The sequence below is a fragment of the Drosophila sechellia genome, chromosome 3L (assembly GCF_004382195.2).
Source record: "Drosophila sechellia strain sech25 chromosome 3L, ASM438219v1, whole genome shotgun sequence".
NCBI lineage: Eukaryota > Metazoa > Arthropoda > Insecta > Diptera > Drosophilidae > Drosophila > Drosophila sechellia.
In genome coordinates this window covers 4396878-4418303 of record NC_045951.1, presented here as the reverse complement: position 1 = coordinate 4418303, position 21426 = coordinate 4396878, and the positions used below count along the sequence as shown (strand labels likewise).

Genomic DNA, 21426 nt, shown 5'->3' with positions numbered 1-21426 from the left:
TAGGGTAGTAATGATGATCTAGGCCCAGAAATATTTATTGCAACACCTCAAAATATTTGGGGTACTTGAAAGATTTATAACCGCCTCAATAAATTGTCTTAAAATAGCCCACAAATGCTAATGCTTAGTCTCGTTTCCGCCTCTGCATTTGAGTGAACAAATGTTTTCTACCAATTAACGTCGATCAGTCACTTGACCTACAGTTAGTCTGTCTTTGATTCCAAAAACGAAGAACTCTCTGGAATGGCAAACAAGTTGCCTGTTTTGCAGGTGTTTCGACTTGTTTAATGTTTATCCGGCCAGGGTAGATTCTCCGTAGATAATTCTGGTTCCAATCTATTGCCAGTCGTAGACCGACGGTCTGGGACACGCGCACAGTGAAAGCTGCCGAAGAAGAACGTTAACATTTAATGAGAAGCATAAATTAATTATTGAAATTAGTCAGAATCGACATAAAATAAAAGCCAAATGGTCACGAGAATCGAAAGGCGATTTGAGAATGATAATGGCCACAAAGAGCTTCATCTAATCATTGTTTAACTTAATAATAAGTTTATTATATCCCCCTATAATTTGTTTCGCAACAACAGCAAACAATGAAATCGATGCCGCCGGAGGGGCAAAAAGCATCAGCGATATCTCGACTTCGGTGGCTGTGAACCTTACCAATTTAGCCACTTTGGCACCTTTTTGGCCGGCTCGTGCCGCAAACTCAGACATGGGAACTAGCATTTTGAACTTTGAGGCTAATGCAAGCGTAGTGGCCAATTTGTATAATTAAATCGACTAATTGTCACAAAATCATCAATTTTAGTACATATAAACTAATATGGATACCATAAACTATTAGTATTAGAATTAAAATACAATTATTATTTATCAGTTAGTTAAAGAAAAATTAATTCAAACACAATATGAGAATAAACTGGGTTTGATTTATCAAAACAAATATAACCCAATTTATGCTAATTGGCATTAAATTTGGTCTGCATTCGTAACTGGTTGGCTATAACTCAAGAATTAAGGTCAGATTCAAAATTTCATTAGTAGAGCGTAAATATGGCAATTCAGATAAACAAAAATCTAACATATATGGAGTTTTATACACTTCCCCAATGGACATACCCAAGAATACCCTGCGATTGTGCTGTAATCGGATGGCAGTGAACTTGAATTCTGAGTAATTGCACCCAATAAAACCGGCACTAAGCTTTAAAAAGGCTAATGTGATAGTTCAAAGCGATCGATGCGATTGATTTCATTCATGCCGATCTAGTTCTGTGACAAACCCAAACTGACACGAAGTCTAGCAACCAGTTCTAGCTCGGCAAAAACCCAAAGAGAGGTGGTCGATTTAAATGTTTATAACTATAAGTTTAAGCCATTCTATCCAATTTGCACAAATGCAAATTCTGATTATTATGGTCGCATTTGAGAGTGAGACGATAGCTTAATGGCTATTAGAAGAACCCGTTTTGGGGTTCTTTTTTTTCGGTTTCGAATGATTATCTCCATGCGGCACATGGCGTGGATGATGATGATGATGATGAAGGTTCCTTTTGGCCGCCGCTCTGTCTGCCGAGTTGTGTAAAGTTCTGGCATCTGTATCTGCTGTGAGTCAACGGATCATCTGGCCATCTGTATCCATCAGACACAAAAGGCATATGGATGTGTCTTGTGTTTTTGATGATTTGACTAACTGCTATGACATTGTTTCAAATCGGATGCCGTTTGCTGCGCTTTGTGTGTGTAAGGCCAAGGTTGAAATTTGTAAAGAGATTGTAAGCAGTGGATTAACTGCTATGAGTCGTTTTGCCTTTTCAATCGGATTCGGTTTTTATCTTTGTTGACTCTGCATTTGCATTTCTTAGCCAGCCTTTGGAGATCCATTGTGGCGACCGATGTTGCTGCTGTTTTGACATCCATTATGGATTGGTTTGACAAGTGCTGTCAGTGCTTAAGACAACGACCCACATGACTGAATGGCCCAGACTACACATATATTTTTGCCGTTAATTGCTTAACGCTGGCCAAGTCGCAAAGACGACGAGACTTTTTTGGTTGAACATTCAGAAGCGGCATAAACCAAATTTGCGTGACAAAGCCGCTCTCTGGGGCTTAAATCTTCACCACACCATCTGAATGAATGAATTTTCATATCTGATCGATCTAGACCGCATCGAGTTGATCGCTCTTTTCTGCATCTTTTGATTAATGTTGGCGTTTTGTTCGTTTTATAATTAAAATTTAATAGAGCGCACAAAATGTGTTGCCAGTGCCTTGGTATTATGCTAATCACTGGCGTCCACAGCGTTTGTTGGAAATCTCAAGCTTACACAGGCAATCATCCTTAACAAAGGCTAAGTCAATCTCTTATTTTTATATTTTTTATACAATATTTTTTAGCCACGAGCCGAATGATGAACTGACTTCTTCTGGAACGGCCAAGCGAATAATTGCCACTTTTCGACTGCTAAACGATTTTGTTCACGCTCAAGAATCGCAGCGTTTAATCATAAATCGCCGCTGTCTGTGGGATTCGTGATTAATTCGCAACCACTTGAATGCTCGCCGGGAAGGTTAACAGTTGTTAAACATCTATTAGCAATTGATTAATTTACTGTTAATGCGATACAAGCATGAGACTTCATACGTAGGTCAGGGGTTTTTAAATGGGATGGAACGTGTGGGTAAAATCGGTCAATTGGATAAGGAAGTTGTTGAAACAAATGGATTACGCTGAATTTCGCTTGCTGAGCCGTAGATTAAGACATCAGTTTCTAATCGAGATGTATGCTGATTGCCGATATTTAAATGAATGAATTGAAATCTTGAAAATAGATAATTCGGTTAAAAATAATCGAGGTTTGGGGTTAACTTCGATTTATAACTAGCTATTAGAGTTTTGAAAAAAAACGAGAATAAGCACTTAGCTCTAAATAAATAAATTTTAAAATAGAAAAAGAGCTATAGCCAGTAAATAGTAAGGTAATAGATTATCGAACATTCCAAGAAATTGGCTTAATATTGCAAGAAAAAGTATTTTTCCTTCTTATACTAGACTTTTTAAATATTTATGTATAAACTTTTGTAGGGCTTCAGCTATTATTCAACCATCATTAATGGCAATTAAGCAGCCTTAACAAAGTCCCTCAAATAAAATCGTCGTAAAGTTATTTTTAATATTTAATTAGCAGGCATTTATGATTATAATTGACTCACAAAATGACTGCAAAAGACTCCATCAACACCAATAAAAAGCTTAAGATTAATCAATTAGTAAGCTCAAGACTCAAGATAAACTTGTATAAAGCTCAGTTTATCTTAAGAACCAGTTAAAAAGTAGGCAATGCATTCCGAAGTGAATTAAGCTCGGATTAAATAGTTTGTTAAAGAATTTTTAAGTCGAACTTAAGGCTGAAAATGATTTTCTATGTAGGCATGATTGTGCCAACTGAGAGCTGGCTTCATGCGTGAGTGGTTTTCATAGCTGGTTTTTGCTCGCTGAACCACTCGAGCACCGCTGACGGCTTGATTCATATTTCTTGACTCGTTCCGTCTACACAAATCATTGTACGCAATGTTTGAAGACGTTTGGGTGCGTTGCCGTTTTACAATTGAACAGTTATGAGCCAAGACAGCAAAAAGTAGCCATCGGGTGAAGAATAGAAAAAAAACCGACGGAAACTGTGCCAAGGGCAATTTCGCTGGTGATTGATTTACATGAGGGGCCAACGCAACGCAAGGCAAAAACGGACCACGTTGCGTATGCGCAATATTTTTTTGCGCTAAGCGAAGAACAGGTGCTGTTTCTTCAACGTTACCTCTTCGGCACGGGCATAAATCAGTTGATGACTTTATTGTATGTCCATTAAGTCATAATTATAATATGTCCATTAATATTTTCGATTAGCCGCTGTCGGAATAATTTTTGAAGAATTAATTGGAAATTTGAGATGAACGATGAAGAAGCTGGCTGTTAAGAATTTCGCCCTCAGGCATTAATAATATATATTTTTGCCGCTTTCATATTTAGAATGATTTAATATTTATATACTCGCATTTACATTTGCGTGTTCGCTTGATAGAGGCATCGGAATATTAATAGCTTGTTTGGGAAATTTACACCCGGATGGAATCGGAGGGAATTAGAATCGTCATCGGAGTGGCAGAAATTAGCTAGGGTCACCAGGTGACTCGCATGAACTTCTTTTGGGGCCCAGTGCCTCCATTTGGATTGCCGCAATTATCGAAGCAAGGCAAACAATGCGTGCCGAATCTCTTGTCATGCCCAATCTTTTCAAGTGCCGTGCTGTAATCATAAATCACGCAAAAAGTTAAGTCTAAGTGCAGCTGCAGATCTGATGCTAAGGCTGATGCCTGACAACATAAATCACACCCAAGCCGCTCGTTAAGACGTTAATCAAATGGCTCAGATCGAGCTGAGTGAGTGAGGCTTAGGGCGCCCCCGTGTCCAGCGAAATTGAAGGCCGTTTTGTAGGTGCTTATGTAATTAGTGGCAAAGTACTCGCCGGCAACCCCCCCTCGGAAAACAAAAAAGAAAAAAATCCCTATTGGAAAATCGTTGCACAACCGCACTTGCAGTTGCAGTTGCAGTTTTTGTTTCTTGTTTATCTTTATTTTTGGGCAACCTAATGAAGTTGCCACGGCTAACTCAATTTATTGACTAAGCCAACTGGCATATTGACTAAATGACTGATGAACCTGGCGACTGACTAACCGACCGACGACAGCCGGTGGGAATTGAGTCGTCGATTGCCGGATCGCCGGCTCAGATCGATCATTGATCGACTCGCTCATATTTATTTTGGCTCCGCCGGCACCTTGAGTGTCCCATGTATGGATGCAATGTCTGTGGCTATGCCAGTTGCAATCATTATGGGCTCTCATCGACATCTACCTAAATCTATAAATATATATATATATATATTTATGGTCGTTATGGGTTTATAGATTTTGCAAACAAAGCCGGCCTGAGAACGTTCACGGCTGCTTGACGCTCTCGGAATTTCCGCCTCTGATTTATGGCGCCCCCAGGTTTTTGATTGATTTGACCTACCAACTGGCCACCACACATTGCACCACTGGGTGGTGCATGGGGACTGCACTTGAACCACTGGTATTTCGACTAGGCCATCTGCCTGACGGCCCAGAAGGCCGTTTTTAAAGCTGAAACATTGACCCACCAGCGAATCCCCCGAGTGATTGACATATCCAGCTTTGACTTTGGCTTTTGAAATTTGTTTTTATTTGGAAAAAGATTTGAGTGGCGGGCAACTGGCTCCAATGGTGATTCACAGGACAGTGGTATTGAGTACTTTTTTAGAAGGTAAAGGGTTTGGCAGGCTTATTGTAATTGTAGCCATCGGGCCCCAGGGATCCCGCCTCATCGCCACCACTGGTGGGGGGTGGTGCTGGAGGACGTGGCTGATAGGTGGGTCCTGGAGCAGGTGCAGGTGGTGCAGGAGGTTGTGGCTGATATGTTGGTGCAGGTGGTGCAGGAGGACTTGGGGGGCGTGGCTGATAAGTAGGTCCTGGTGCAGGCGCTGGTGGTGCTGCAGGGCGTGGCTGATAAGTAGGTCCTGGTGCAGGCGCTGGTGGTGCTGGTGGGCGTGGCTGGTATGTGGGTGCAGCGGGAGGTGCAGGCGGTGAGGATTGTGGTGGTCCGTATTCCGGCACTGGTGCAGTTGGCTGCGGTTGAGACGGGGTGACCTCATTCTCTCCAGGAGGCGGCAAGTACTCAGATCCTGGCTGTGGCCGTGGTGGCTGAGGGCGTGGCGGCTGTGGTCTTGGCGGCTGTGGTGCCGGCGGAGCGGGTCCAGGTCCTGGTGGTGGTCCATATCCTGGAGTGGGCTGGGGCCTTGGTGGAGGTGGTGGTGGAGGAGGGCCGTATCCTGGAGTAGGCTGTGGCTTAGGCGGAGGTGGTGGCGGTGGTGGTCCGTAGCCTGGAGTTGGCTGGGGCCTAGGTGGTGGTGGTGGAGGCGGCTGAGGACGCGATGGCGTTGGACGTGGCTTTGGCTGATCCGGAGGCAGGTACTCAGGCCCAGGCTGTGGTGATGGTGGCTGTGGTGCCGGTGGCTGAGGTTGAGGAGGTCCATAGGATGAAGCTGGAGCCGAAGGAGTTGGCTGCGGTGGGGGACGAGGTGGTGGTGTCTGCGGCGGTCCATAAGATGGTGGTGGAGAAGGAGCCGTGGGAGTTGGCTGCGGTGGCGGACGTGGTGGGGGCGTCTGCGGAGGGCCATAGGATGGAGGTGGTGGAGCAGGAGCCGATGGAGTTGGCTGTGGTGGAGGGCGTGGTGGCTGAGTCTGTGGAGGTCCATAGGAAGGACGAGGAGCTGGTGGAGTCGGTTGTGGTGGAGGAGGAGGAGGACGCGTCTGCGGGGGTCCATAGGACGGCGCCGGCGCCGAGGGAGAAGGTCCTGGGCCTATGCCCGAATCCTCAATGCCATTTCCCGATCCCGGAGGCGGAAAAGGCACCGACGGCTGCTTGTAATGGTAGCCATCCTCCTGGAGATCTGTGTCCAGGTGGGAGACATCCGCGTGGACACCCGCTGCCAAGAGCAGGGCCACCAGAGGCAGAAAACAGCGCTACAAGACAATTGAGATGAAACCGGCGGCTTGATTCCTCAGCCAACGAACTCACCATTTCTACTCTATGCTAAATGAGCGCGGGTTTTCCGAGTTTTCCTAACAACACAACACACACAGCGAATCGAACTATTACCGGTTTCGCAGACGAACCGCACTCGAGATTACTTTTCCAGGGGGCCTTTGAGCCGACGTCTTCGTTGCAAAATCAGAAATCGAATGATGCCGAAATGTTCTCCCTTGGCGCATTTATACCGGCCTGGCCCAGAGCAGCCCCTAAGTTGGCTAAGCTCGGAGCTCGCTCAGTTAGATGCCGAAGTTTTGAGTCAGCCGAGTACGAGTTTTACCTCAATCGCCTCTCAGCCGAGCTAAGTCGTCATCATCGTCATCATCTTGGTCGTCGTCGTGATGCTGCAACCTTTGATGTAGCCATATAGCCACAGGTGAGGACAGAGATACTGTATCTATATCTGTATCTGTTGATCAGCGGCGATTGTAAGTCAATAACAGCGCGTACTAGTTAGTTTTTTGTCTTTAGTTCCCCCGAACTCCGTGTGAGTGCTCCAACCAGGAACCAAATGGGGGAATTTCTGACCATGTTTATGTGTTTGGCCAATTAGGTTTGATGGGATCCGACAGAATTCACACCAAGTGGCTACGTGGGCGGATGATTAATGTGCGAATATACGACTGCAAAACAGAAACAGCTATTTCTAAGACACATATGCCCAAGATATGTTAGAATCGTGCTTACATAATTGGCTCCCCATCCCTACCACTAAACAATAAACATTATTGACTTGAACAATCGATGCTTATTTAAATCGACATTCTCCAGTTGGTCAATAAAACATTATGCCCATAATAATTTGTTAATAAGCCAAGTGTCCAGGCGCGTAACACGCGGCGTATGCGCGATGTAGCAATGAAATTAATAGACGGGTTCGCTTAATTAACTTTGCATTTTTATTGGTTTCATGTAGGCTCCGGGTCTCCGGATCTTCGGAGCCTACGATTAAGTCGATCTTTTTGCTAGCTGCGATCGTGTGAGAAGCATTTACAAATTGATTCGGGATGTATTCCATTCTTAAATCTCATGCGTAAAACTGCGATTACTTATGATTAAGTTCCTGGCACAACATAACAAATTATTTGGGAAACGCTTGCTCGCTATTTATTGCTCTTAAACTAAACTTCATTCTAGATGTCCATATTAGCTAAGTTCGTTTTAAAAATTATAAATTTACTCACAATTCCACTAGGTTGGTTTACTTTGTTTTGATTTATTTGTTTAACATTTGTTGCTGGTGAGTTATTTGCTTATTTGTTTTACTCGACGACTGCTTAGTGTGTGTTCTGTGTTCCAATTCGTGTGTTTACCAAAAAGTTAATATTAGTTAGTTATTTTAGGTGTTAATTCTGCTCAAGCAAGTATCGTTTAGTGTTCATTAATTATTAAAATCTAAAAATCCGCATTAATTGTTGCAATTTTCATTGTTTTCCTCTGTCTCAATACCTCGTTTGCTTATTATTGTTGCGTTTGCAATGCTGTTAACCATTTCAATCAGCCCCCGGCTGCTCCAAGTCGTCACTCGCTTACTTTCCCCTGTAAATCTCGATGATGCGATCCTGATCCACGTACTCGAAAATATGCGGAGCATCCATCAGAATGCCCACCGTTCCGGCCGTGGTCACAATGAAAAAGATATATAGCTGCAAGCGATCGATCACCATGGCCACGTACTTCCAATCTTCGCGGGTCTGTAAACATTTTGGGGGAAACAGTTAAATATTTAGTTAAGTTTTCTACTACACCCACCTGAATGTACAGATCCTCGTTCCGCAAGTGCTCGGCAATGAACTCCACCGCCTCGGTGGCCTTGCTAGCCTCCGGAGAGAGCAGGATGGAGTCGGAGGACTCGCTCTCCCGGCGACAACCGTCACCCAGGCCAAGTTCCCCACCGCTGTTAACCTTGCGGTTGATCTTGCAGTTGGGGTGATGCAGGTCGGACAACTCCATGACCTCCATCTTAGATTGCTTGCCGCCGATGGCGCTGATATGCTTGGGCAGCTCCGCGGGCGAGCCGTAGGAGGGATGGGGATGGGCGGGCATGCTCATTCCGGGCATCTCCATCATCCAGCGCAGGCGAGTCTTCCGAGGGCGCTTCATGAAGAGAAAGGCGGGCAGGTAGTGTAGGAAGATGGAGCGGATGTACATGGGCATGCGGTGGGTGCGTGGCCCCCGGAAGTTCCAGTTGATGATGATCACGGTCACCAGGATGGAAACAGTGTTCATGATGAAGGTGAACAGCAAATATTTGGCGATCAGTGGCAGCACCAGCGACGTCGGTGGCAGAATCTTCGACACCAGCAACAGGAACACAACCAGTGACAACAAAATGCTAATTCCGAGCGTAACCTGGGGACACAAATCGTTATTAACGAATCGGTAATAGCCGAAACCTGCCCTACACTGAAAGTAAATGGGTCGCCCTATTGCCCATTATAAGTTTTGGAATAAATCCGTTCTATCCATGTTTCTGACTTTTTAAGTGAAAGAGATTTACCAAAATTATTTAGATATTATTAAAATCTTAATCACAATGGCGATACGAAAACAACAATCATGTTGTTTACTGGAATTAATCAAATCAAAAGCCAGATGTTGGAGTTTAGTTAATTAATGTTCTACGATCATTAAATAGATGGAAATTAGTCGTTTGACGAACTCTAGGTGGATTAAGAATATTTAAATATTATTCAAGTGTATTTTTGACATGACCCCACCCGTGACCAGATGTGACCCTCAATAAAGCAGACTTAATGAACGATCAAATATCTCACCTTTTCGCCGGCCTCGGCTGGCAGGTAAAATACCAAGACGCAGAGGAAGGAAATCAGCACCGTGGGCAGAATTAAATTCACAGTGTAGAAGAGAGTCTTTCGCCGGATGATGATGTAGAATGTGATGTCAGTCTCCGTGGGGTGGTTGCTGTCGCCCTCGTAGACGTTCAGATAGGCGGGCACCTCTATAATGTCCCAGGTGCCGGACTTCCAGTAATCCGACAGATCCACAAAGTTCTTGTTATTATAGAGCGCCAATGAGACCTGATCTCCATTGAAGGTCCACGATCCGAACTTCATGATACAGGTCTGTTGATCGAAGGGGAAGTACGTCACATCGATGGTGCAGGAGCTCTGGTAAATGGCCGGAGGAACCCACAGGACCTCTCCCGTGGGATAAATCAGCACGTTGGACTTGTAGCGCACCTCGTAGTTGCCATCGGCACTGTCCACGGAAAGATTAGATATCAATATGGGCTGTAAATTGAATGACTGCGAGGAAAGCTCCGACTTTCGCCTACTAGTATCATTATCTATTTGTCTTGGTTAGTGTACAGAGTTGGAGTTGATGGGTTAGCTAGAAATGGCCATTTACTCACTTATTGAAGAGCACAATGTCCGGCTTCCAAACCTTGTCGGGGGGCAGACGCAACACCCCGATGCCGCCGTAGTCGGCCTCATCCCACTGCAGCTGGTAATCGTACCAAACCAAACGTAACCAAACGTTTGATTTCATAATTTGATTTTTCTCATTCTTGATCGGTTTTCGATTTTCGGTTTTGTTTTTCGGGAATTCGTTTGTTTTTTTTCGGTTTTGATTGTGATCAGATGGTGGTGGTTTGGTGGTTGGTTTATTGGTGGTTTGGTTGGTTGGTGGTTTGGTTGGTTGGTGGTGTGATAGAGAACGGTACGAAGTACGGGTACGATTTTCATTTGAGATTCGAAACGAATCGAAATCGAATCGAATTTTGGCGTACACAATCGAGAAATCGAGAGAGAGAGCGGGTGGGAAGGTAGTTAAGACATTATTTCGCATGTGGCTTTACTTTAGTTAGTTAGTTAGTTAGTTGGTTAGTTTGTTTTGCTTGTTTAATCTTAATTGTTTAGGGTTAGTATTTGTATTTCGTATTTGATTTTCTAGCATCAAGTTCACTACAAACATACAAAGTCAAGACAACGTGTACGTAATTATTTACAAAGCATAACCGAAACTGAAACGTTGAATGCGCCCCTCCTCCCGCCCCTCGTCAGTCTGAGGGGGCGTGGCCGGGGGAGCAGCCAGTTCATGTGAGTGTGTATGTGGGTGTTGCTGACTGTTAATGGGCGAATGTGTGGATGTTTTATGGCTTTTTTTCAGATGGACGATTATGACAGCAACGAAACTGAAGAATTTGTTAGGAACAGAACTCGAAAACACATTTACACTCTACGAATGTTAGTTATGAGTTTTGTTTTTTAATGTTAGCATAATCTTATTATTATTCAGGTTTTTTTTTTGTTTGACAAATTTAATTTTGAGAACACTTACGACATTGATTAGCTGTACGAACGCCAAACCAAATCTTACTCCAACTTTTTGTGTCATATTCTGTACGGGTCGTATGAGTTTATTGTAGCCTCGAAAGAGGTCACGCACCAAGCGCTCTTCATCTTCGGATGCACTGACTAAAAAACACAACGGAAACGGAAGCGAACGCAAAACAACGGAAGAGAGTACACACACATATAGGGATTCGGAGGCGGGATTTAGGTTTAATCAGAACAAAATGGCGGGCACACAGAGCCACAAAAGTAATGAAAGAAAATACAGAGAAACAAAGAAACGAACGGATGAGCAAAGTTGTTGTATTCATTGTTTAAGTTTTGCTTGTTGTTTTTTAATTTTTGAATGGGTTTTTGGGATGATTTAGCTTATAGACAGATAGACTTAGACAGAGCGAGAGAGAGAGGAGAGGAAGAGTAGAAGACAGAGACTGAGAAAGATAGGCAGATAGGACAGAGGCGTTTTCAGACTTTTTAAACCGATTCTTCGTCTTCAGCATCAGCATCATTTTAGAATTTTGATGGGAAAAGTTAAACAAAAATGGACGACACATGAGAACCGCTCGATTGTGGTATATATTTCTGTTTTTGCTGTTTTTGGTGGTGCAGGTGGTGGTTGTCTGTTTTGGTGGTGGAGATGGTGTGCGAAGTGGCACTGTTGATGTTGTTGCTGTTGTTCTGACCTACGTTGAGTATACGCCGCATGGAAGGCACTTCCGTTAAACAAGAACTATGAGCAGGGAAAGAGGTCCTTCCAACCCCCACCCCCCACATAGTGGATGGTTTAATGCAAGTGCCTAGTGATTCTTACAGTCCTAGAGTCCCGACTCGTAAGAAGTACTATGGTAACATGGTTATACAGCTAGCTAGTCAGTAACTTGTGCTTGACAAAGTGCAACATTTAAGTGGCGCCCGATCAGGGATATCTAGGAAACTAACGGGAGTTTCTGCTTATATATTCTAAGTGGGACTGAGATGGCTATAGTGCCTGTTGTTTTCCTCGCCGTTTGACAGCTGAGCGAACTTTATCCGGAAAAGCTCCACGCGGTGTCCTTCGAGAGAGGAGAAGAGAGAGCTCTTCGAAAGCGCAGGGATGCTGGGGCCCACACTCTCGGCCGCTTGTGTGTGTGACCGGGTTATCCTTGTTCTTCGAGTGTGTGTTCGCGTCCCTTTGTGTGTGCGTGTGTGTGTGCCTCATATATGGAGCACGAACTTCTGCTACTGTATGGGTGCGTGACTTTCGAAACTCGTTTTTGGAGTTGCACTTTGCGCTAGGTGAACGATATGATTTTTTGGGGTGGGTACATATGATGATGATACTAAGCAAATCTGTGTGTGTGTGTGTGTATGTTGATATGCGGGTGAGTGAATGCACTAATATATTTAATTCTTCTTTAGCAAATAAAGTCTAATCCTGAATGGGGGGTTCTGTCTATGCGAACTTTGACTACTACAATTTCTATTTGCTTTTCTTTTCGTTACTTCTTGGACTGCTCAGAAGAGAAGGAGTATGAATTAAGATTCGGCAGTTGATACAGAAATCTTTATATACACGTATATATATATATGCATTGTTGGTTCGGTTCGTTGCATTTTCGTATGATTTGCATTTTCTGTTTCTTTTAGTTGCTGTTCATTTCGGTTGCCGTGGTCGTTCGGGATGTAATGTGCCACCACCCATCCTGCGGGTCCCTTAAGGACCTTGGCTACCACGCTTTTCGTAGATACACAGTCAGGGGTTTTTAATATTTATTTTGGGGGGTGGACAGAGACAGAGAGATTGAGAGTCAAAGAGAGAGAGCGAGCGAGAGAAATGCAGAGGGGACTCTGGAGAAAGGTTAATTACAAAAGCGATTATAGCTGGGGAATATTATATATTGTTTGTAAAATATTCATAGAGTAAGACAAGTATGCAGGTGTACTGGACGTATAGTTTGATAGTTCGGTTCGGGTACAGAAGTTTACAGTTGTCGAGCAATGGATATAGAGTCGGAGAGCGGGAGAGAAAGAGAGAGCAAGAGAGAGAGAGATAGCTAAAGCTAAGCTAATTTTTAGTGAATCTATATAGAGATAGAAGATATAGCTATGCCAAAAGATCTAATCTGTGGGGCGGCACTTAACAGAGTGCGAGGTGTGCTATGGGGAGTTCTACTTGAGATTCCAGATTATATATATATATAAATAGTTTACAAAGAGTTTTGATGACTAGCGCAGTTGTGATTCGGTTATAATTTTCGGTTCTTTTTTTTTTTTTTGTTTTGCAGCGCTGCAGCAGGGACGCTTTGACAGATTCTCCAAGACTCATTTTCTCGGGCAATCGCAAGTCGAGATTTGTGTGGCGGTTGTTGTTGCTGGTCTATTTGCTATATAGCTACTAAATCCAGTACATTTGGTAGTTGTTGCTGTTCTTTTGGGAGTAGTGTGGCTAAGCTATATACACGAAACGTTGGATGCCAGGAGCTGGAGGGCCGGGCCGGTGGTAGTTGGTACTTGGTACTTGGTGGTTGACAATGAGAGCTTGGAGAACTTGTTAAGGCGGCCCTGCCAGCGCAAAGCGTAAATTTAAGAAAAAAATCAAATCATTGCTGTAAAATCGTAAGCTAGCTAAGGAGAAGAGAAATAGAGAGATAGTTTTCGTTTTTCGGGGACTAAGAAACGGTTAGCAGAGTTAACAGAGTTTTTTTAGGTCTTCATTTGGTTTTCTTTCCTTTACGATTACATAACGGCCCTTGCCCGAAAGGGGGCGTGGCAGTCTTCAGGTCGTTCGTAGCCCAAAATACGTACCCAACGAAATGGCCACAAGCACCAGGATGCTGCACAACAGCCAGAATTTGCAGGAAGACTCCATGATTTTTCCACTCTTTTCACTTACTCCAGGGACATAGCTAATTTGTATTTTTTCGCTTTGGGATTTGGCTGGCCCACGCCCCAAAACTGTAGACACAAAAAACGAGGCCTTTAATCCAGAAAAAATCTCTTAAAAACAGCACACTTCACCTTATCTAAAGCTTTTCTTAATTTTAGCTATTGCTTTATGAATATTTTCTTAATTTTCACTGATTTTTCAGGGAATTTTCTTTCCGTACTTTCCGTCTTGAACTGGAGCCGTCAGTTTGGGTGCGGATTAAAAACTCTACTTCGGGAATCTGGATAAAAATCAATGGGATTCTGAATTTCTAGAGCGCAGCAGCCAAATCTGACAAAAAGAGCTGAGCGCAGGCGCGAAAAATTCGGATAACTGAGATGAAAATGGGAAGCTCTCCCATTTCTAAAGGTGTTTTCCCAAAACCCACCCTTCTGATAATCTTTAGTTTGTAAACAATAGCAGTTGGCCCTATCAGCTGTTGATACTTTTTGTTTACATGTGCTTGGCCTCCAGAGTTGCCGCCGCCCACAAAAAGTTTCCATCACAGTGATTGCGAAAAGTTAGTGGAGGAATGCTTCCGCTATCCGGCAAATCTCGTTTTATTTTGTTATAAAAATGTTTAGTTATGACATAACACTTGGGCCTATAAATTAAGCGAATAACAAAAAAAAAAAAAAACTAACAACGTAAAGGTCATGTGGGAGTGGAATTTAATTTGTTATTTCATAGTTTTTTTATATATATTTTCACAGCGTCTAATCGCTTATGGTTATCATTAGGAAAACGCAGTTCCTCATGGCGCGTAAATGATGAAAATAAATGTTTCCTAACAACGGCGGTGCTTTCAAGTACCCACATGTGACGATATTTGTTCCAGTTTTCTAAAAAAATGCAAATGCATTCTTTTTAAACTCTTGTATAATATGGCTCCATTTTGAACTTTTGGGTTTCCAATACTCATTCAGCTGTCAGCACTTATATTAACCCTTAATTACATTTGGAATTATGTGGCCAAATGGCTTTGGGCTTGTAAGCTTCCGTGAATTGATTGATAGCTGCTCAATTTATTTAATCTATCGAGGATGGTGAAAAGGCAAGTACAATAAAAACTCCAAAAATATTCTCTGCAGAAGGAAAACCAAAAAAGTTGCCCAAAGGAGAATATTATTAATACCATATGTGTGTTGTACTGTTTGGTAATGAAAGCATATTTTTACATTACTGATTTTTACGGAGTTTCTGAAGTTGCCTTAATTGCACTGTAAGAAATTTAACCTAATGTGCTTATCAGTGAACGTATAAATATATAGAGACAATGTTAAAAAATAATTCATATAAATAAACATCTAACGAAAACCTACTTTTGTAAGGGAGCTAGAAAAACACATTGACCTAATGAGAAACGATTCCTTTCTTTCGGTGTGGTATTTCTTCGGCTTTTGGCTTCTCTGCCTGCTGATGATGATTTTCATGTGCGCATGACAGCGCAATACAATGCAGCGAAAAACGAAAGACTCAGGCCACGAACGTGCAAGTTATGAGACATGCGGCTGTGCTGGGCGAAAAGCAAAAACTCTAAGGTCGCCTCTAAGCGCATAAAAAGCACAACTTTGAAGCCTTTGTGCGGCACTGCTGGTGCAATTTGGGTGCCATTTTTTGGTGTCACCAGCGGCAGCAGTTGGAGGCAAGTTTTTCCTCTCGCCCGCTGGAGACGCGATAAAATCAATGGCAGCAACGCCAACGCAAATTACATCACATTAATTTCTGTATCTTCATAAATTTTTACTTAATTATTTCGCTGCATTCAATTGAAACACTTTGCTCAAGGTCGCCGTCGAAAAGTAGTTAGCCGCAGATCTACGTGCTCAAGATGGCCTAGAAATGGTGGAGAAATCACCTAAAAACCCACTGGGCGGGGCCGTTATGCAAAGAAATAGCGGCCGCATGTCGAGGCATTTTAAAATTTTTGTAGAGTGCCACTTCCACCTTATGATTCAATTAGTGTGTTTTGCTCACTCGCTTCTTAAACTGTCATTAATCATAAATGAGAAAAAAAAAAACAGCAAACACAGTCGATTGTATGCAAAACTCTGTGTGAAAAAAGCTGCCATTCTGTGCATAAGTGTAATGTGATATCATAAACATATTTGGATTGTTTTTGTGTGCGGATTCTTTTGTTTGTTTTCGCGCAGCCACATAAATTAATTAGCCGTTGACTCTGGCCAATTCCGTGTTAATTTTTACACCCAAGAACAGGCGAAGAGCGTTTGCCGAAACAATAATAGAGGCGAAATGACTGGGCCATCGAAAATTGCACAATTAGCAGTGTATTTCTGCGGCTGCTGCTAATGCAGCAGTTGTTGCAGTTGCGATTGGGCAATATTAAAAGTCCTCAACCATATTAACACTTTTTGGGCAATGTTTTGCGGCACGCCGCAGTCGAAAATTTGTGTCAAACCCAACATCTTTGAGCCACAACAACGGAAAATCATGCGGCTGGGCGCACGACCGACTAAAAAAAGCAGCCAAAACACATAAATCTCCATCGCTCTCGGTGACAAGCGCTCGAAAACACCGAATTTGGACGTGTCAATGGCTGAGGACAAAGCCGGTCTCATGAGGAAGTGCCACAGGTGTCACCAGTCGCCTTCGACTTCCTTATGCCTGCCACATGGGGCGGCATAAACATGAGCGGTAACTCAAAAAAACCCGCCTCCAAAGGCCACCCATTTATTTGTCGCTGAACAAATTGAAACATTATTCAGGGGCAAGCCTAATAGTAGGCAACATTTCTTAACACTCACGGGTTTGAAAGTTTTAAATGGAGCCTATAGCCAGGCAATATTTTACGTTGTGTAAACAAAACCTGTAAGTAAAATTCGATTTAAAATACTTTAGTAACTTACATATAAGTAATTTTTTAAAAATCTATAAAATTATATACTCCAATCACATAAAAAACCTTATTTTTTCAGGTATTGATGTAAAAAAACACAAATTTCCTTCAAAACATCTCAATTAAATATTTTATTCAGTAAGAAACCAAGATTTTAAAAGGTCTTTAATTTTTAGAAATCGCAGGAGATTCCATTCCACGCACGATCAGTTGGCAAAATCAAAACTTAAAACTAGCACTCAGAACCTAAGGAAAGACTACAGCAAACTTAGCTCTAACTAAAACAGAATTTCGTGGGCCATAAGCTATATACACAATGTGCTCAGAACAAGACCAAAATTTGGCCAATTTGGGTTTCATCAATCGATTTGTCCTTTGTGTGCAATATAAGAGTCGTACAGTGAGGACTCCTTGCGACGTTTTAGTCTCGAACAGGCAATGAAAAGGGTTACTGTTAGCACGCATAATACCGCTGAACAGCCAGCGGTCAATGCCGAAAATGTGGAGGTCTTCAAACATGTTTGATGTGGTGAGAAGGGTTTCGTCTGCCGATGGGCATACACATCATCGCCATCAGTTTCACCCTCTTGCAGAACACGCAGGGACTGGAAAAGGTTCACATTTTCGGATAGGGAATTGGCTGGCGGGCTCTCTGTGGTCAGTCCCTCTCCATCGGCTGACAATGGAGGAATCGAGATGTTCGTGGCTGTCATGTTGGAGGTATCGCGCTTGGTCACTGCTTTCAGATTCCTCCAGTGACATGGTTGGCTCTGAGGAATAAAATATATTATTTTTACATATTGTTTCCGAATAGTATAAGTTATGACTCACTGGACACCGTCCATGGCACATCCGCACATCGCACTCGATATAGAGCGCTGGGGATCCAGTGAAGCGGAAGGTCTTCATGTACGCATACACCTGGGTTTCGTACACTCCAGAATCCGACCAGGAGCCCCTGAAGCGTGAGATGAGCTTGTCATCCACCGGACAGCCGTGCTGATCGATGAGCTGTATCCGCTTGTTGGCGCCATTATGGGCATAACAATCGTTGACCACTATGTCGAAGCCGTCTGCGTATCGCAATATAGTCATTAATAGATTAGTTCAGATGGTTTGAATCAATTGATTTACCATATTTGCTCCTCATATAGATGATCAAGGTCAGCGGATCGCCCACACGCACTGGACCTGTTACCCTTGGACCTCCAATGCCATAACCATTTTGGATCTCCATGTAGCACTCGGGCGGACTTAGAGTGAAGACCACAGGATTGCCAGTTGCCACTCTGTGGGATTAAAAATATTAATAACTAAATATATATTTAATTTCTTATACGTACTCCACATCTAGAAAGGGAAAGGTCACGGTTTTCCAGAAGTCATAGCCATACTCGCAGGTGACCTTAAAGTGTTCATCGTACTCTTCCTCAATCAAGGGGTTATATTGAACAGTTACAGTGTTCCACATAAAATTCTAAAAAATAGGTAAAATTTTTTCTTCAAACATAGTAACAAAAATCCAGTATCAATCATACGCACCGTGGGATTCTTGCGACTTTCCTCTTGCAGAGAATTTTTCCCCAAAGTACCACAGCGATTCAACTGGATATAGAACTCGTAGTAGTCCCGGCCAGACCCATTGATGTACATGCAATCCGGATCATAGGCATATCCAGCTGAATACAGTAATCCACTAAAGGAGCCATTGAATCCAATGCGTATTTTCATATAGTCATCCTGACACTCCGCTTCGATATCTGTTTAGTTAATGGGATTACCATAAGAACGTAATACTTAAGTTAGGAAGTATAGATTCTTACGTTGAACTCTGGTTCCATTGTGTTGATGCTGATGTCCTGCATACTCCTGATCCCAGTATTCCTCCTGCCACTTGCTGCTCTCATAGGGCACCGCATGATAGCCACCGCTACCAGTAGGAGCACCACTTGAATCCACTCCCGTAGGTCCATAATCCAAATGCACAGGATGACCAATTCGATGGGGTATGTAGCCAGAGGAGTCAGGCACGTGATCGGTCTGGTTTTTCACATATTTCTAATTAATTAATTAAGAAAAATATATGATAAAAACTTACAACTTCATGCTGCAGCTTGTTGCGCTCCAGTGCGTTACTGCTGCGATTGCGCACATCCTTGGGAAATTTCTTGGGTCCTGCCAGTCCAGCTCTTTTTGACAACTTCGAAGGCTGTGTGGTAGGTCCAGAAATATACGACTTGGAGGAGATCCCAACCAATTCCTGTTGCGCTTCAGCGCCAGTGGCCAATGGACGATTACCAGAAGTACTTCTTGTGGAAGGAGTTGTTGTCTGAATGCGACCTTTGAAAATTCGCAGTGGTGGCACTAGAGTGGGTGGTGCAGATGTGGTGGTTGCCACTCCTGCTGTCTTGCTAACCACCGAATAGTCCGTACTTTGTTCCAATCCACTGATGGGCTGCTGCAAAACAATGGAAAAGAAGCATTTTCAAAAAGTGCGTGCTGCGCGTGGGGCGTATACGCAATGCCATAAATCACTCGCTTAAGTTTGTGTCTCAAGTCTTTGGCTTTATGAGCCTCGCGAAAAAGGAAAAGTGCTGCATCAGCAGCATTGGCAACAAAGCCACATTATTTTGGCCAGACAAAGCTTCTTCCGCTCGCGGTCGATACGCAATCTGCATTAGAGCAGAGCATATCCGTTAGACGGGCTGGGCGATTGGCCAACGATTGGTAACGGTTCATGTGGCCTAATCAGGAAGTTCATGCTAAGAACTGTTAAATAGATTAGATTTCCCATCAGCCACTACTTGGGCAAAAATGCTCTTCGTTGGCCAATCAGTCAGAGGTGAAAGGTTCCTTACCTGCAACTCCACGAGCAGTATCATCAGAACAACCGACTGGAGCAGCCACGTTCGCTTGGGCAATCTGCACATCTTCATGTCCGTCACCCGACTGGCAGCTGCAAAGATGAAAATGGAGTCCCATAGGGGACCATTCAATATGGTATTGGAATGCTAGTCGGTATCATAACTATCGTCATGCTTGAGGCTGCCACAAGCTGACCTTGCTAGTGGTCACTCAAGTGTTGTCTGCCGGTGGTTACACCAAATGCGTGCTGGCCGGAAGGAAGTTTGTGCTTCATAAATTAATTGTGGCCAATGTGCATGGCTAGTAGATCTCGGATCTTCTTGGTTGCAGAATGGGGAGATGATATGCCCTTAACTTTATTTATGGCAGATCATAAAGATAGAGGTTATTATTCTATGACTACATCCTTGCAAAACTGTCTTAGTTTAGTAACTTGCTGTCGGACACAGATACAAAATTTGAACGGATATCTTATATGCAATCGAACTTATGGACAATTATAATAATATGATTATATTTTTTCTTAATTTGAAGCATTGAAAGTATGTTCTTAGATTTATATAATTGAATTACTAGCAATTCTTGAAGTTATTTCCCATTCCAGCTATCAACCATAATGTTACATCCGTTGGACTCAACATCATGTTATTTCTATCCTCTTCAATGTCGTTGAAGCTATGGCCAGAACAATGACAACTTCAGATACATCATCTTCTAACTCCGTTTGTCTGGCGTTAAGGTCAAAGCCATAAAACTGTCACCGGTTGCGATGGTTTAATTATGGCCCACGCAGAACGCACCTGTCTAAGATTTTAGTCTGCGCTTAAACTTGGATTACATTTTAATGAACGACGTGATCCGCCGCCGAAATCACCCCTCGCCCATCCAAATGCTTGGCTGCCTTTTCGCTTAGCTGTAAAAACGCACGCCGTTTGCTTAATTGTTGTTATAATTACTTCAACTTCTTGTAGGTGTTTGTTTCATGTTTGTTTATTGTTTTTTTTTTTTTAATTTCTGCCTTGTTGTTGGCCACTGTTGTGCAATAGTTGCTGCTGTTATTGCCGCTTCTTCGTTTTGTTGGGTTTTTGGTTTCGGTTTTTGGCTTTCATTATTTGCCAGTCTTGTTGCTGTTGTTCTTCTGCTTTTGCTCCTACACTTGGCTTTTATAATTATAGTTAATCGCATTTAACTGACCTTGAGCCGTTTTCCTCTGCCTGCATTAATTGCAAATACATAACGGTTCCAAACACGTCAATGGCGGATGGTTAAACCGTTTTTAGCCATGGCTAGTTCTTCCTGGCAGATAATAATAATTTAACAGAGTCCTTTTAGGATCTCTTTTAACTATACTTTTAAAAAGTTGCTCTATTAGCTATAGACCCGCGTGCCGCGTTGATCATTCTTGTTTTAAAGGGAAAACTTCGCAATTACCCATCATCATCTGACGTTGGTTCTTGAGTAAACCTTTAAACTTGCATAGTTCAAGGGAATTGTAAGTCCTTCAAATCATCATAAATCATTATTCTAAGAAAACCCTTGTCTATCTAATTCGCAACCATCCCTTCTGAATAGCTTACCTCTCTTGTAAAAACTCCTTAGACTTTAAATCGCTTATCCTCTTAGTTCCAGATCAGTTTAATCACTGACCTGCTCAACGTATTTCGGATTTTCCAACGCGGTTTTCTCACACCCACAAACGCGAATCACACGGGTCACAGTTCACAGCTCGGCACGCACTTTGACCATCTGACACCGAACAACTTGGCCCATTTCAGGGTGCTTAGCAAATCCTCGCGACGTTGGC

General features: G+C 43.0%; 3 protein-coding genes across 5 annotated transcripts; all 3 read right to left on the bottom strand.

The window, feature by feature from the left end:
* Window positions 1-5246: 5246 nt before the first annotated feature.
* On the bottom strand, window positions 5247-6831 carry LOC6610783 (extensin). Its single transcript, XM_032719179.1, has 2 exons — window positions 6665-6831; window positions 5247-6609 (listed from the first exon to the last, which is right to left on the bottom strand). Exons 1-2 carry the CDS (start codon window positions 6665-6667, stop codon window positions 5344-5346), a joined length of 1269 nt encoding a protein of 422 aa, XP_032575070.1. The 5' UTR covers window positions 6668-6831; the 3' UTR covers window positions 5247-5343.
* Window positions 6832-7556: 725 nt separating this feature from the next.
* Window positions 7557-14120, bottom strand: LOC6610782 (acetylcholine receptor subunit beta-like 1). Of its 3 annotated transcripts, XM_002035312.2 has the most exons (7): window positions 13993-14120; window positions 13780-13929; window positions 10982-11118; window positions 10053-10207; window positions 9454-9898; window positions 8429-9028; window positions 7557-8370 (listed from the first exon to the last, which is right to left on the bottom strand). In XM_002035312.2, exons 2-7 carry the CDS (start codon window positions 13841-13843, stop codon window positions 8206-8208), a joined length of 1566 nt encoding a protein of 521 aa, XP_002035348.1. In that variant the 5' UTR covers window positions 13844-13929; window positions 13993-14120; the 3' UTR covers window positions 7557-8205. The 3 variants fall into 3 exon arrangements, with proteins under 3 accessions (XP_002035348.1, XP_032574609.1, XP_032574608.1); XM_032718718.1 differs by lacking the exons at window positions 10053-10207; window positions 13780-13929; window positions 13993-14120 and having other exon boundaries at window positions 10982-11039; XM_032718717.1 differs by lacking the exons at window positions 10982-11118; window positions 13780-13929; window positions 13993-14120 and having other exon boundaries at window positions 10053-10932.
* Window positions 14121-16923: 2803 nt separating this feature from the next.
* LOC6610781 lies at window positions 16924-19706 on the bottom strand. Its single transcript, XM_002035311.2, has 8 exons — window positions 19616-19706; window positions 18856-19215; window positions 18581-18797; window positions 18300-18517; window positions 18101-18234; window positions 17892-18046; window positions 17589-17830; window positions 16924-17527 (listed from the first exon to the last, which is right to left on the bottom strand). The coding sequence occupies exons 1-8, from the start codon at window positions 19691-19693 to the stop codon at window positions 17117-17119; spliced, it is 1815 nt and encodes a 604-aa protein (XP_002035347.1). The 5' UTR covers window positions 19694-19706; the 3' UTR covers window positions 16924-17116.
* Between the last annotated feature and the right edge of the window lie 1720 nt (window positions 19707-21426).